At 43.9% G+C, this 16,754-nt stretch overlaps 1 protein-coding gene across 5 annotated transcripts in view; it reads right to left on the bottom strand.

Moving 5' to 3' along the window:
* TENM4 (teneurin transmembrane protein 4) overlaps positions 1-16,754 on the bottom strand; it is a 749,934-nt gene that overhangs the window by 28,099 nt on the left and 705,081 nt on the right. For all 5 annotated transcript variants that reach the window (XR_005020977.1, XM_036861484.1, XM_036861485.1 and 2 more), the window contains 2 exons: positions 15,676-16,553; positions 2,997-3,169 (listed from right to left, as the gene is read on the bottom strand). Coding sequence is in view for 4 of the 5 variants with exons in the window: in XM_036861484.1 (XP_036717379.1) it covers positions 2,997-3,169; positions 15,676-16,553 (1,051 nt within the window). In the remaining variant the exon portion in view is untranslated. The remainder of the gene's footprint in view (positions 1-2,996; positions 3,170-15,675; positions 16,554-16,754) is intronic.

Below are 16,754 nucleotides of genomic sequence, written 5' to 3'. Positions count from 1 at the left end.
GATGACATGATACTATACATAGAGAATCCTAAAGATGCCACCAGAAAACTACTAGAGCTAATCAATGAATTTGGTAAAGTTGCAGGATACAAAATTAATGCACAGAAATCTCTTGCATTCCTATACGCTAATGATGAAAAATCTGAAAGAGAAATTAAGGAAATACTCCCATTTACCACTGCAACAAAAAGAATAAAATACCTAGGAATAAACCTACCTGGGGAGACAAAAGACCTGTATGCAGAAAACTATAAGACACTGATGCAAGTAACTAAAGATGATACCAACAGATGGAGAGATATACAATGTTCTTGGATTGGAAGAATCAACCTTGTGAAAATGACTATACTACCCAAAGCAATCTACAGATTCAATGCAATCCCTATCAAATTACCAATGGCATTTTTTATAGAACTAGAACAAAAAATCTTAAAATTTGTATGGCAACACAAAAGACCCTGAATAGCCAAAGCAGTCTTGAGGGAAAAAAACGGAGCTGGAGGAATCAGACTCCCTGACTTCAGACTATACTACAAAGCTACAGTAATCAAGACAATATGGTACTGGCACAAAAACAGAAATATAGTTCAATGGAATAAGATAGAAAGCCCAGAGATAAACCCACACACATATGGTCAACTAATCTATGACAAAGGAGGCAAGGATATACAATGGAGAAAAGACAGTCTCTTCAATAAGTGGTGCTGGGAAAACCAGACAGCTACATGTAAAAGAATGAAATTAGAACACTCCCTAACACCATACACAAAAATAAACTCCAAATGGATTAGAGACCTAAATGTAAGACCGGACACTATAAAACTCTTAGAGGAAAACATAGGAAGAACACTCTTTGACATAAATCACAGCAGGATCTTTTATGATCCGCCTCCTAGAGTAATGGAAATAAAACCAAAAATAAACAAAGGGGACCTAATGAAACTTAAAAGCTTTTGCACAGCAAAGGAAACTACAAACAAGACGAAAAGACAACCCTCAGAATGGGAGAAAATATTTGCAAACGAATCAATGGACCAAGGAGTAATCTCCAAAATATATAAACAGCTCATGCAGCTCAGTATTAGAAAAACAAACAACCCAATCCAAAAATGGGCAGAAGACCTAAATAGACATTTCTCCAAAGAAGACATACAGATGGCCAAGAAGCACATGAAAATCTGCTTAACATCACTAATTATTAGCAAAATGCAAATCAAAACTACAATGAGGTACCACCTCACACCAGTTAGAATGGGCATCATCAGAAAATCTACAAACAACAAATGCTGGGGAGGGTGTGGAGAAAAGGGAACCCTCTTGCACTGTTGGTGGGAATCTAAATTGATACAGCCACTATGGAAAACAGTATGGAAGTTCCTTAAAAAACTAAAAATAGAATTACCATATGACCCAGCAATCCCACTACTGGGCATATGCCCAGAGAAAACCATAACTCAAAAAGACACATGCACCCCAATGTTCACTGCAGCACTATTTACAATAGCCAGGACATGGAAGCAACCTAAATGCCCATCAACAGATGAATGGATAAAGAAGATGTGGTATATATATACAATGGAATATTACTCAGCCATAAAAAGGAACGAAATTGGGTCATTTGTAGAGACGTGGATGGATCTAGAGACTGTCATACAGAGTGAAGTAAGTCAGAAAGAGAAAAACAAATACGTATATTAACGCATATATGTGGAACCTAGAAAAATGGTACAGATGAACTAGTTTGCAGGGCAGAAATAGAGACACAGATGTAGAGAACAAACGTATGGACACCAAGGGGGGAAAGCGGCGGGGGGGTGGGGGTGGTGGTGTGATGAATTGGGAGATTGGGATTGACATGTCTACACTAATATGTATAGAATGGATAACTAATAAGAACCTGCTGTATAAAAAAATAAATAAAATAAAATTCAAAAAAAAAAATTGGAAATTGAAAGAGTAAAAAAAAGAAATTGTCTGAGCAACCCTAGGAAGCAGGACTTCTAATTCAGCCCCATTTCCCAGACCCAGAAACTGAGGATCGGAGAAGAGTGACTCCACCCAATTCACACAGGTTGCAGCTGGTACAGCAGGCAGAGGGGTCCCAGTGTGTCTGCCCCCGGAACTGCTGCTCTTTGCACTGCCCTGCGCCATTCAACATGGCTTCAACTTGCTTTCTTTTCCCAGAGTAGAAACTTGAGGGCCATGGTGATGGGGTGGCAGAATTAGGACTAGAATTTGGCACTCTGACTCCCAGGCCAAGGCTGTTTTTACTACTTTGTGTCAAAGCTTTTGGGAGTATGAAAAGCCATCTGGAGGCTGGGGAAAAACGTCAAGCAAGGCTTTCCCTAGTGATGGCTTCTTTTTTCTCATGCTTACTAAGTCCAACAAAGCTGCAAGCTCCACTCTGGGTCACCAGGGCCCATGAGAACAATTGAGGCAGACAATTCACAGCGAGGTTTCATCCTTGTGATTTATCTGAAGCTAAAAGATCAACTCATATCAGGGATTATTTGATGGACACAGAGAAGGGTCTCTTCTCTATAGAATCCTAGGAGAGTAACAAAGCTCTCTCACCTGAGATTCAGGGAGGCCTTCTCCACGCCCAAATCCCTTTCATAATTAGGTGTAATTATTCTTGTCCTTTGTCCTCATCTCCTCATCTGCACCAGAGTGAGAGTCAGTCTTTAATCCGGGAGCCATTAGAATGGCAGAATAGTGAGGTCACCTGGATTAGCAGCTAACGGATTCTCTACCCTTTGTTCTGCTGATAATGGAATGAGACAATGAAACATTACTCTGAAGCTTGAGGGAGAGAATTTACAGGGCTCAGGCTGATGTGTTTTGCAAATTAGGTGGCAATACAGAGAGAAAACAGTTGTTATGCTTTCTTGTTCTTGGGCAGCTGCAGTTAGCAGCTTGTTTCTTGTGTCATCCTCTTTCAAAGGGGTCACCCCACCCCATGGTCTCCAAGACCCCAACCCCCCCACCTGGCTTACCTTGCAGCAGTGTATAGAAGGCACCCGAGGCAGACAGGTTGGTGGTTATGGTGACGTCGTCCTTGCTGGACGTCTCTACCTGGACATGCACTGAGCTGTCTGTATCACTTCGGAAACTGCTCACCTGGCCAGTAGGGAAGGTCACATTGGTCAGGCGCCCAAAGCTGTCGTACCTGAAAACCAAGGGGTGGCTCTGAGTAACAGAAATATAATGGTGCCATTGCTGGAACTTGGCATGTTCTACCTTATGCCATGGTTTTGCATGTTCTGCTTTTCTTTCTGGTCAGATACATTTCCACGTCTCCTGCATCTCCTTGGATACCACTCCACCCCCTGATATTCAACTGTAGGCAAACAACTTACCTCTCTGAATCTTCCTTTCCTAATTCTGTAGAGTGGAGATGATAACCCCTGCCCTACCCACCGCCCAGGATTCCTGTGAGCAACATGTGGAAGTGCCCTGTCACTATGTCACCCATGAAGGGTGAGATGATGGTGCCCATATGAGACAGATGACCCAGAGTCTTAGAGCTGGGCGACTCCCAGAGGCGAGCAGTCAAACTGATTGCTTGAATACTGGCTCAACTACCGCCTGCCCCCCACCCCCCAAGAACTGTAGGTTTCTCCTGAACAGCACTGGAGATAACCCTAACCCGAATCCAGGAAGCTACAGATGCTGGGAAAAGGGGACTTTGAATTCCAACCAGGATTCTGCTGCCACATAAGCAGGCTGGACAGATGGGCTCTAGCAACCCCTTCACATCTAGGTTTCACATCTGGCACCAAGCAGCTATGTATCTGTGGCGCTCAAAACTCACAGCTTCACTCTGGTGTGGTCTTTCTGAAGCATCATAATTGAATCTTAATCCTCTTTCCCATTCTCCTGATGAGACTAAAAGAAATACCTAAAATTATTCGCCACCTACAGTATGGCGTTCATATTGTTCAGGTATGGTGCTAGTCGCACAATGTCCATACATTCTTTCATTTAATCTTCACAACTGGTCTAAAAGGTATATATTAGCTCCTTTTTGGAGGAGGCTCAGAAAAGTGAGGTCACCTGCTCAAGGTCGCACAGCTAAGTGTGATAGAGTCGAAATTTAAACTCAGCTCTGTCTGCTTCCAAGCCACCACTTGGTTCTCTGTCTTCAGGGAGCATTTCCGTACTGTCTATTTGCAAGTATCCACCGCATGTGCTCTCTTACCTGCTGCAGAGTGATTGGGAGATAGCAGGGAGCGGGCTACTAACATTTCGTAATTACGGGAGGCTGAAGTGTAAAAAGGTAGGTTATAAAGAGCCTTTTTGCCCTTGTGTGCGAATGGGGAAAAAGTTCTTCGCCCAGATGCCAGTATTTCTGACTTCTACTCAGGCTCAAGCTTATAGCATGGGTTCAGCTGTATACGTCTCCCTCATGTACTCTGGGTCTCCCACTGGACTTTTTTTTCCTGCTTGGCTTTTAATACTAGGGTAAAACTGTCCTCTTGGCCCCTGAGGGTTTTAACCATGGTGAAATGAAAGGCCTGAAAGTTCAATTCCATCCTTGCTCTTCTTGTGATGCCTTCAGCTGGGCCTGGCTTCCTGATGGGACCCTGGGGTCCCACAGCTTCTATGGTTTCAGGTGAGACTCGGTAGGTGAGACTAGGCAGGCCTTTGCTGAGCAATTTTCTGTTCAAGGTCAGATTTGAATGCTGCGTGGATTCTGCCATGTGCCAACTCTTTCTGTCCCTGTGGCTGGTACTGATCACGGCACGCTTTACACCAAATGGCAATAGTCCCTGGTGCGGTCTGCCACAGAGGAGGTGTTGGTGAAGGTCTTTGGAATGAATTGCCCCAGTCCTTGACCTGAGACCGACTCTGGGGGAAGGGCCAAGGGGCTCTGGGAGCGTTGACTCTTTGGTGCTGAGGCCTGAGGAAGGGGAATGGAAGCCCTTTCCAAGATGGCGAGAAAAGCGGGGGTCTCGACCACATATGTCAGGCCTGAGCTTGGTGGGGCAAGGCTGTGGAGCTGTATCAGTCCTTTGGGTTCTCTTAGAGGCAGTTACGGGGTTTGGAAACCTGTTTCCTGTCATGATTTCTCATTTTTCTTCCTTCGTACTGAATTAGGTTGTTACAAGGAAAGGTCAGTCTGGCTTAACGGAGGGTGGTGGTGTGACTTGACCTAGACTGGAGGGTGAAAGGTACAGAGTGCCCCTCAGAGCCGGGCGAGGGAGTGACTCTGCGAGATGCTGCAGGAAGGAGGGCGCGTCTTGGGGTAAAGGTCTGGAATCTCTGTCTTGAGGCCTCTCTCACCTGGAGAAGTTCACAGCTCTGCTCCCTGTAACTCTGGGAGAGGCTGGTGTCTTTTTGAACCCTTCATGGCTGCTGGAAATTTGAACACTAAGGAATTTCACAAAAATGTTTACAGTGGCTATCTCTGGGAGGTAGAATTACAGGTGATTTTAGTTGCTTATTTATATGCATTTTATACTCCCAAGGTTTTTTTATAATTAACACGGATTATGTTCATAATCAGAAAAGTGCTGTGACAACCCAAGTAATGCCTCATAAGCATGGCCACCTTGGGGAAGAGGACTTTTAAAATTACTGGCATTTATAGAAGCATCTCATTTATAGGACATCTGCCAATATCAACCTCTAGGCCTTTTCAGTAAAATATTACTAGGGCATCCCAAATTTCTGAGCCAAAAATCAAGAACCCCCCCCGCCCCAAAACTGGCTCTGCCCTGGTCACCTTAACTGTATCTGTGGTCTATGAGTAAGCTGAGTGCTGTCAGATCCCAGGTCATCTTTGACATCAACTGGAAGATCCATTTCAGTCCAACAGTTTCATGGGATGAGTATGCTGGTTCTTTGAACACCTGTGATCCACGTACACACTCCTTATTAATCTAATTTCCTGACCTAACTGGATAAAAAAGATTTTATTATACCATGCAAGATACTTAAAATGGAGTTTTGGAGTCTTACAAATAAGAGTTAAGAGATTTTTTTTTTTTTAAAGATTTATTTATTGATTGATTGATTACTATGTTGGGTCTTCGTTTCTGTGCTAGGGCTTCCTTTAGTTGCGGCAAGCGGGGGCTACTCTTCATCGCGGTGTGCGGGCCTCTCACTATTGTGGCCTCTTTTTGTTGCGGAGCACAGGCTCCAGACGCGCAGGCTCAGTAGTTGTGGCTCACGGGCCCAGTTGCTCCGTGGCATGTGGGATCCTCCCAGACCAGGGCGCGAACCCGTGTCCCCTGCATTAGCAGGCAGACTCTCAACCACTGCGCCACCAGGGAAGCCCCAAGAGATTATTAATTAGGGCTCAGATGTCGCCTCAATACTACTTCTATCAAGGCCTTGCTCAAATGCCACCTCATAAAGCCCTCCCTGGTCTCCCCAGCTCTTCTTCTCCCAGTGGTACTCTGGCACAGCTCTATCACAGAATGTGTCCCCTGCATTATAAGAGCTGACGTACAACTTGTCTCTTACTTTGGCCTCCGAGTGCCTGAGTCAGGACAGGGTCGTGGAGTCAGACAGCCAGACTGGGGATCTGGATTCCACCACCCTGGAGGTCTGGCCGTTAGGTCATCTCAGCTTCCCCAGCATGGGCACTGGTAGAGGGAAGATGGGCAGGGAATGTTGGCTGAACGAATAAACGAATGCATGATTGGACATGGGAGGCCTCTTTCCTGCTCTGTGGGAGAAGACAGACTGTCATTCATTCACACGCTACCCCCTGCAGGACCTGACAGAGGCTTGACACACAGTTGGTCCCTGATAAACATCTGCTGAATGCACAAATAGGGAAACAACCACCTTCACTAAACGATACTTTAGCAATCTCCGTAGGCATCTCCCCAGAGTTTTAGTCTCCAAGATAGATAGAGGCTTTACATAAAGGCAGACAATTGTAATTATTATTGAAGGTGGCCTGTAATACATAATTAAATTGAGCCTGAAGACGATACAATGAAAAGGCCCCATGCTTTCAAGATCTGGTTTTATTTTATATGAGATGGCCAAAAAACAGTAATTTCCATTCCTCACATTTTCCATTAGAAGGACTGAATGTCTTAATTAAATGAACATCCAACAGAACAGCCAATTTATAGAATTTTCTTGTCTCTTATTCATTCATTTCAGCGCTTCCTGGAGCTTGAGAAATGCCACTGGATCTCTCTGCCTCCTGATCAATACCTGTGATTATGCCATCAGAACGCTGCTGCTTCTGCCTCTGTGGGGAGGAGCTGGAGCGGCCCATCCTCTGGACCTTGACCTCTGCTCTGCGGCCCCCTTGGTGGGGCCCTTTCTCTTCCTGCTACAGAGCTGCTAAGGGAAAGGATGTTGGTGCTCCCCAACAGGGTGTTGGGGACAGGTCTCCGTCTGCACTCCCTGGATTACAAGTGGCTGCCTCAAACCCTGGCCCCATGAGGGAAAACTTCCGGACAGTGGCTTAGATACGTCTGTTGCAGCTTTACTTAAATTACTGGCCAATTTTCTTCCTTTCTGTTGAAGAGGAACAGAAGGAACATGTTGGTGTGGGAAGGTCCCTGGAGCCAGGTGGTCTAGGCTTTGAATCCAGGCTCTACACTTGCTAGCAATGCAACCCTAGAGGGTGGGCACTCAGTTCTGTTTTTCTGCTAACCATCCAACTCCTACCACAAATGATGCTATTTCAGGTAGGTTATATAACATAACCTTGTGTGCCTCTGTTTTCTCCTCTATAAAACGAGGGTAATAATACCTGTCTCAGAGAGATACTTGAAGATCAAACAAGGTAACATATTTAAATGCAAATTCCTTCCAGGGCTTGCAAGGACCCCATGAGACTGCCCTCACTAGACTATCAACTCCCTGAAGGAAGGGACTTTGTTCAGTCACTGGTGTATCCCCAGAATTTAGGAGAGTGCCCAGCATATAGTAGATGCTCAATAATGTGAATGAGCGTTGGTTGAATGATCTGCTCTTTCCTGCCTCTTTCTGATTTCACCTTGAACCCTATTCCTTCCTACTTCCTCTGTTCCATTACATTTGCTTCTGTTCTCCAAACACACTGAGTTCAAACCAGGCTTAGGGTGCTCACACTGACTGTTCCCTTTGCTGGGAATGCTCTTCCCTCCAATCTTGGTAGGGCTAGTTCCTTTTATTACTCATGTTTTAGTTCAAAAGGTATTATTCCAGCAAGGCCTTCCCTGATCACCCTTTCTGATGGGTCCTCCCATCTTTATCACATTATCTTATTTTACTGTTTTCACTTATCATCTTGTTGATTTGTTTACTTGACTGTTGTCTCTCTTTTCCCGCTAGAATATAAGCTCTATGAGGACAGGGACCTTGTTTGTATTCTTAGTGCCTAAAGCAGGACCCAGCATATAAAAGGTACTCAATACATATTTCTTGGATGAATGAATGAATAAATGAATAAATAAATAAATAGTAGATATTATCGTTGTTTTTTCAAGAGCTGGGATAAGGATAACTAAGAACTCCATCCCTATTACCTCTCACTTTCCATATGAGGAAGGGAAAGTTCATTAATGTTCATAGAGTACATTTTAGGTACTGAGCACTGTTCTCACAACCGTTTTTGAAAGTGGGCATTATTATCATCATTTCACAATTGGTGAAGCTGAGGCTCAGAAAGGATAAGTAACTTGAGTAAGATCACACAGCTAACAGAGGAATACAGATTCTGTCAGGTCTGTCTGACCTTAAAGTCTGTGTTCTTTCATCAAGCTTCCCATAAAGATGATGCCATTTCAAATCAAAACCTTTGTGTTCAACTATGTTAAAGAAAAAATTGGGTTTGGAAATCTCAAGTTGGGTCAAGAAGACCAACAGTTTTCTCTTCAAGATGCTTTGCTTTGCTACCATTACAGTTGACTTTGCAGTGATGTCGAGCCCCCATCTGGGGGTATGATGGAGATGGCCAGGTGATTGGCTTTTTCCTATTTCCTTCCACTGACTTTTCTTCACTCATTTTCCCAAAGCATCTTTGGAGCACGAGGAAAGAACACAACATAAAAGATTCATAGAGTGGCTGTGAACTTGCCTCTCAGAAGAGGACAACTAAAGGGTATCCTCACATACACTGCAAAGTTTTCTTCTTCACACTCAATACTTCACACCTCGAGCCATTTTACTATGCGTGGCTGGTGAGGAAAATGCCACATTGCCTCTCTGATACTAAACTTTTGCCGATCGGGGACTTTTTAGTTGAAAATAAAGATTTGATTTTTACGACTTTCATCTATGATTGTTTCAAACAACACCATCACCAACAAGAAGAAATGGAGGAAATGGCCACTGTAACCTCTGTGAATAATTAGAGTTCACAGCCCATGCACACCAATAGTTCCCTTGACCCCAGGTCACTATAAGAGATTGGCATCACTAAACCATTTGCAGCTACTCCAAAACTGCAGCAAAGCCAGGCTACTTGTTGGCTTCTGCAATAAAAATTTGTCCTTCCTGCCCATTTCCCATAGAATTAAGTCCCAACAATGAGTTGTAGTCTTCAGGATTTCTAAGATCTGGCCTACCCTATCACTTCAGGTCTTAGCTCTCATTGATGTTATACTTGAGGCCATGCATCTGGTGGTAAGTGCTTAGGATTCAGGTAGATCTGAGATTGAGCCCTGGCTCTGCCACTTATGTGTACAATGTCACAGAGCCAGTCAACGTCTGTGCTGTTTATTCTCCGTTCCCTCCTCAGATCCATTCTCTGCCCTTCTCTGTGCTCAGGGGGGCTGACCCCTGCAGACTGCATCCCTGGGGCCCCTTGATGGCTTGCTTCTGGTTGGGTTCAGTCAATGGCAGGAAATGGCAAGAGACTGGAGGTCAAAAGGAGGAGTTTTCCCTACTCTCCGTGTCCTTTGGTGCCATATTTCTAATAGTGGGTGCATCCACCCACAATTACAGCTTCTACCAGATGCCTTCTCCTTCATGGTTACAGCCCCCACTGGGCTTTAGTAAGTAACAATATTGTATTCCTTCCCTGCCTTGCCCTTCAGTCCGAGGGTTGGTAATAGTTGTTCACTGTTTTTAGTGCCTGGATGCCTCACTGTCCTTTCTTGGTTCCCTAATCCCTGCCTATACCTCTAATAACACTTCTTCACTGGAAAGATATTTTTGCTGGATATAGAATTCTAGGTTGACAGATTTCTTTTTTTCTTTCAGCATTTCTGTTTTCTAGTTTGTATGGTTTGTGATGAGAAGTCTGCTGTGATTCTTTTCTTTGCTCCTCTGTAAAAAATGTCTTTTGGGGGGGCTGCTTTCAAGATTTTCTCTTTTTCTTTTGTACTCAGCAGTTTGAATATGATATGCATAGATCTATGTGTGTATAGTGTGTGTGTGTGTGTGTGTTTATTCTGCTTGGTGTTTTCTGAGATTTTGGGTCTGTGGTTTGATGTCTATCATTACATACAGATAATTCTCGACCATTATTTCCTCAAATGGTTCTTCTGCCTTGTTCTTTCTCTCTTCTTCTGGAATTCCAATTACATGTATATTAGAGCAGTTGATGTTCCCCAGTTCTTGGTGCCCTTTTCTGTATTTTTTTCATTCTTTTTTTCTCTTTGTGTTTCAGTTTGGATAATTTCTATTGACCTATCTACTTTCCTCAGCTGTGTCAAGTTTACTGATAAGCCCATCAAAGGCAGTCTTCACTTCTGTAACTGTGTTTTTCATTTCTAGCATTTCCAATCAATTCTCTCTTTTAGTTTTCATTTCTCTGCTGAAATCATCCACCTGATCTTGCATGTTGTTCACCTTTTCCATTAGCACCTTTAACATAATTTTTGGTTATTTTAAATTCCTGAAAGATAGTTTCAACATCTGTGTCATATCTGAGTGTGGTTTTGATGATTACTTTGTCTATTGGGTGTGTATTGCTTTTTCTTGCCTCTTTGTATGTTCAGTTGAAAGTGTGACATCTTGTGTAACACAGTGGACACTGAGGTAATAGATTTGGGGTATGAGTAAGAGTTTCCTTCTGCTCAAACTTTAGTGAGAGAGTTTAAGTTAATTTAGTTAGGATTTGGTCTGGCTTTGAAGTTTGTTACTTCTATGCTTAACCTTAATGCATCACAGGCTTCACATTCCTCCAGCAATACCTTGTGTTTAGGATGTGAAACTGGTTTGCCAGAGGGTTTTTTTTCAATGTGTCTATTCTATTCCCAGTTTTAGGTCCCCTCTTTGTGCTGGGCCTTAGAGAGGGTCTCTTTTTAGGCTCTTGTATCTCTTTCCCAGTAGTAGTCTGCTTTTCATTGTTATGTTTAGCTTTTTAGCTAGCGGTGGTGGCTGGTGAGCTTGAGAGAATTCTCTTTTGTTCTGATTAAGCCTCAATCTTGTATTTGCATGTGTCCCTGAGTCTCAGGAGTGTGGCCTCTTCAGTGCTCCTGCCCCTTTCAGGCTGTCCATCTGGGCCCATTACATATTCCTGTTCCTCTTCCAGCAGTAGTTAGAAATTTTTTTTCTTCCTTCATTCAGCTGCAATGGTTTTCCACCAGTACCTAAGTAGAATAGTGTTTGTTGCCCTCCTCTCCACAGATTAAGCCTTTTATTCCATGTGGGAGATCAGGTGAGAGGGGTCTGGGTAGAGCAGGCAGAAATTTGTGCCCCTCCCTCAGCAGCTGCTGTACCCCTCCCCCAGGTCTACCACAAGGGATATTTTCTTCCATCTTTCCCTAGTCTTTTCTGTGAGTACCGAGTGGGGTTTGTGGAGAAAAGTTCCGGAGGATGTGGACTCTCCCAATTTCTGCAGTCTCCAAGGGCTTCATACTCTCTTGCCAGTACACAATGAGCCTTTATAGATTTACCAAGCTGAACTTTTCCTCCCAGGGACTGGGTGCATCTACCAGGTAAGCTAGTGCTCACATCTTGTCTGCGATGTGACACTCTGTCTCTCCTTGGATTTGGCCACTTGGTTGCCCTGTGACTTCAGAGAAGGAGTTCAAGGAAAACTCATGAATTTGCCATTTGTTTGGCTCATTTTCATTGTAAGGTTGGGAACAATGCTCTTTCTAGCTCTTACATCCTCAAGCAGAAACTGGAAGCCAAGTCTCTTCATTGGAACCATTTGAACTGAATTCAGTTTCCCGCTGGGAGCACTGATAGTGCTGGAGCTGCGATGTAAACCTAGTATTTTTCTCACTACAGCATATTTGTTTCTTCCCTTCATTATCCCCCTTCTCTCCTGAATGTAAATTTCATTCATAAAATAGTTACTGAGCACCTACTAGGTGGCAAGCCCCAAGCTTGTACAGAGATACATTAGTTAGGGTCTCAGAGTAGTTAGCTCGAGCGTAAGGATGACAGGGGCTGTCACAGGGCACCATGGGATGCCAGAGCCACTTCCCCCTATGAAACTTACTCATGCCTAACCAGCAAGACAATTTTGGAACCCGCCTCAGCTCATCAGGCCATTTTCTTAGTCACCAAATGCCATCTGCCCAGGAGCCCAAGCCTGAAATTAATGATGCCACACGCTGGAGATGAAGAAGGCATTACAGACCCCTTTGAGGTTTCCTACCAGCAGACCTGTGGGCTGAGGGAAGAAAAGTAACCTTGATTCCCCAGAATTATGAACTCTTAAGTCAAGTTGTTCTAAAGTGTGTGGTGTTTATGTTAGATGTGTTAATCTGTTGAGAGGATCGATAAAGCCAACTCGAAACTTGTTTCAGTAATAGTCCATGTAACAGGCAAGCCTGGGCTGATTTTTTAAAAAAGAATATTAGAGCATTTGGGTTTGGAATCCATTAAGCTGCCTCATGGAGCTAAAAGTGGGAAATTCACTGGAGCAATGTGCATTGGCAAAATCTGTCCAAATCTGTGCTGAGAATTACCATAATGATAATATCAGACCATTACTTCTTGGGAGCATCATAGTTTGCAAAGTATTTTCACTTTCAGTATTTATTTAGTTTTTTGATCTCCATAATGGCCCTGAAATGGAGTAGGTCAGGTGTTATTTCTGTCTGGTTGAGACTTGGGTCTGGAAGCCAGTCTGCCCCTGAATCACATGGCAAACATCCAGTGAAAATAGGTATCTGGTATCCTTGCTATGTTCACAACCTGATCTGAATCATTTTTCCTTGACCCACTCTGCATGTCTTTTTCCTGCCCATTTTTGATATTCTCAAGGATCTAACCCCTTTCCTAGTTCATACTTTGATCCCTCAGACTTGACACTTGATTCTGTTCTTCTGGTCCGCCCTCTAATTCCTACCTACTTCAATTACAACTTTCGTCTGCTCCTTTGATTAGGTGACTCACAGCTGCTCTGAGGCCTTGGGTACCTTCCATGCCCAAACATCATCTCTGCAATTACTTGTACTGCCACTAATATTGCTTGAAATACTAATATTAATACTGCTTGAAAGAATAATAACAACAGCAACAGCTATCATTTGAGTACTTATGATGAGTCAGACACTGAGTTTTCCACGTTTCATCTCATTGAAATTTTGAACCTTAGGCTAGCCCTATGAAAAAGGTACTATTTTAATCCCTACCATATAGTTAAGTTGCAAAGAATTTAGGTGAACCCAGTTAGTGTAATTAAAAGAACATGGACTTCTGTTCTGGCTCTGCTATGTGCTCACTGTGTGATTTTAGACTAGTTACCCAATCTCTCTGTGCCTCAGTTTGTTCATCTGTAAAAAATGGAATTGATAATTCCTACCATCTGAAGTTGCTGTGAAGATTAAATGGGAAAGAGCCTGGCACACAGTAGGATCTCAAAAAAAAGTGAATTTCACTTTTTTCTTTTAGGGCTTTCATCTTCTACTCCTGAGTACAGCTATTAAGTGGATACTTTGGAATTCTTCATAAGACATCAAATATGGCTGTATATTTCATCAAGGAAGACAGGGAGGGAGGAACAGGATGCTTTCTGGTAGAGGTGTAGGAAATGGTTTTCAGTTTCAGGGCTGCTTGAGAGTAATGGCTGCAGTGATGTATAAGCATTCAGTTTGGGACTTGAGGGCGTGACCTTGGGAACTAATTGAGTGTACCGACTTGCTCAGACAAAGAAACCCCTGTATTGGCTAAATAACGTATAAGAGATCTCCATTGGGCAATGGGGGGAAAATTGAATTATTTAACGTATTTCCATTTCAATTAGTTAATCAAGATAATTGCTGTTTTCCTGGATCTTTGTCTTTTCTTTGTAATTTACAAGGCCCTTGTTTGGAGAAAGGAATTTAGCCCGTGAACTCTGTATAAACTGCTGTGACTTTTTTTTGTGTGTGCAAATTATATTTAAAAATCTATTACAGCCCCTTTTGCTTTGGATTCTAGGATTGTGAGAAACTGATGCTTGATCAAGCTTGAGAAAAATTTACAGTTCAAGCATTCGGGTTCATTTGGGGTTAACAAACTCAGCCAAGGGGCAGCAGGGCAGAGCTGAAAGAACATGAGCTCTGGCATCAGACAGACTTGGGTTGTGATCCCTGTTCTGCTGTGTTCTCACTACAGAACAGTGAACAAGTGAGCCTCTCTGAGCCTGAGTTTCTGTTTCTGTAAAACAGATACTGTCACCCATCTTCCAGAGCTGCTGTGAGGACTGAATGCAATAATGCAGTTCCTAGCCCATAGCCCAGCAGTGACGGGCAGCAAGGCTAGTTCCTTCCCCATCTTCCACGTACTTATCTAAGGGTCACATATTTGCCAGTCTCAGTTGTGTGGAACATGGCTAAGACCTCAAAAAGATGCCAAAAAAAATCTAAGTAGAATAGATGTTACAGAGTCCGTTCATTAAAATACCTCATAGAGGAACACCTTGGATATATATATTTAATTTTGTCAAGGATTATAATAAGCTGAATGTCTGGTTCTCTGACTACACCAGTTAAGAAGCCCTACCCTGGAAGAAGAGAAGGGAAGTGAGCTACTGAAGTCGGCCCCACGACTGAAACCAACAATGACACGATAGCGCCACACTGAGGGAGGAGGTGGTAAAACTATGGATGAGGCACAGGAACTAATGAAAGAACAGTTTAGAATCACTTGGGGCAGGGATGAAGGGTTCTATAGCTTCATTTCTTCACTTCCTGGAAACTATCTTCAAATGGCAGCATCAAATGCATTGTTGTTTCTTATTAATGACCCTGACTCATAAAAGATAGATTTCATTATGTCTGTATAATGTGTTTGAGAAGGGAGGCATGTAATGCACTTCATAAACTCCATCCAAAATGGTAAAAGTGAAAGAAAATTTTTTGAAACTTAAAGATGTGGGCTTTGATTATGTGGACAATTCTTCCACATGGAACTGTTCTTTCTCCCATTGCCACATTTCTGGACAGTGGTCATATGAAGATGCTAACACTTAACCAAGTATTGATACTTTTCATCTACATCATCTCCCTGTAGTATGTTGGGCAGGTATCCACTGTTTCCATTTTACAGAGGTGGAAACTGCGGCCTAGAGAGATTAAGATCATCGTGGAGCTGGATTCAAGCCCAACTCCTCCGACTCCAAAAAGCTCATGCCTTTTCCACTACACCATGTTCCTTCCTAGGAGTAATCATCTGGGTTATTAACACGCAGAACATATAATAGGTCATGGTTTGCATCCCAAGTGAATTAAAATAAAAAACATCCGCAAATTAACACTTCATCAGTTCACCTCTAATCCTACAATGCAACCATGAAACAAAACCATCAAACAGCCTGGTCTTGGTACTTACTCGTAAAACGTCGTCCATCCATTTTCATTGCTTTTGGTTGCCAGAAGGCCAGAGTTGCTGTGGTACGTCATCATGGCCAACTCGTGTCCTTGTGTGGTCACGCTCTTGAGTGCACTGTTGGTGCCCATGGTCACCCAGTACACCTGGCCATCTGGGACCACCAGCCAGAGGGGCATCCCTGTAGAGTCTCTGCGGACGTTCACCATGTTGCCGTTGTTGTCTGTGATGAGTGTGATGTCGCCATCCCCAGTGTAGGTGAAGTTGTACAGGTAATCTCCTGTGGGTAGGCTTTGGGTGTACAGATGCTTGCCACTGGTATCAAACAGGTAGAGCTCCTGGTCGATTGGGGAGGACAGCTCATACATGTTCTGGGTGTTGAGGAAAGGCTTGTTCTTCCTGATAAACCGGATTCGGATATTCCCAAGGTCAGCCACATAGAGCTCCCCGTCAGCACACACAGCCAAGGAAGATGGGGTGTTCAGCTTTGCATCCTTGGCATAGCCATCGTCTCCAGAGAAACAATCACAGTTGGCATCATTTTTACAGTCGCAGCCACTGGGGGCCCCGGCAACCAGTGAGATCTCTCCGCTAGTGGTGACCTGCCTGATGCGGTTGATCTTCTTCTCGTCGGTCTCAGCGATATACAGGACCCCGTTGTGAGAGACAGCCAAGGCAGTGGCCGACTCCAGGGTTGCGTGGATGGCCACCTTGCTCAGCAGGAAGTGGTCGATGCCGGGCACCTGGCAGTGCATGGGCCTCCCGGCGACAATGCGAACCTGGTGGTTTTCAGAGATCTGCAGGACTACGTTGTTGTCCAGGACATAGAGGGAGTTGTCCATCGGGTTGGTGGCTAAGTCTGTAGGCCACTCCAGGCGAACCTGACAATGGACAGATAAGACACTCAACTGCCTGGCGAGGTGCCCACCACTGATCATCCCACACCCCTTAGAGCCCATAACAGTGTCCCAAGTGCCAGCACATGGCAGTCTTGCCTGATCCTCACAGCAGCCTGTCATCAACCATGGATATCAGCCCCTGATCAGACGGAAAGCATGCAAGAGCCCTCACTGAGACATCTG

This window comes from Balaenoptera musculus, chromosome 8 (genome assembly GCF_009873245.2).
Source record: "Balaenoptera musculus isolate JJ_BM4_2016_0621 chromosome 8, mBalMus1.pri.v3, whole genome shotgun sequence".
Classification (NCBI taxonomy): domain Eukaryota; kingdom Metazoa; phylum Chordata; class Mammalia; order Artiodactyla; family Balaenopteridae; genus Balaenoptera; species Balaenoptera musculus.
This window is presented reverse-complemented; position numbering and strand designations above follow the sequence as displayed.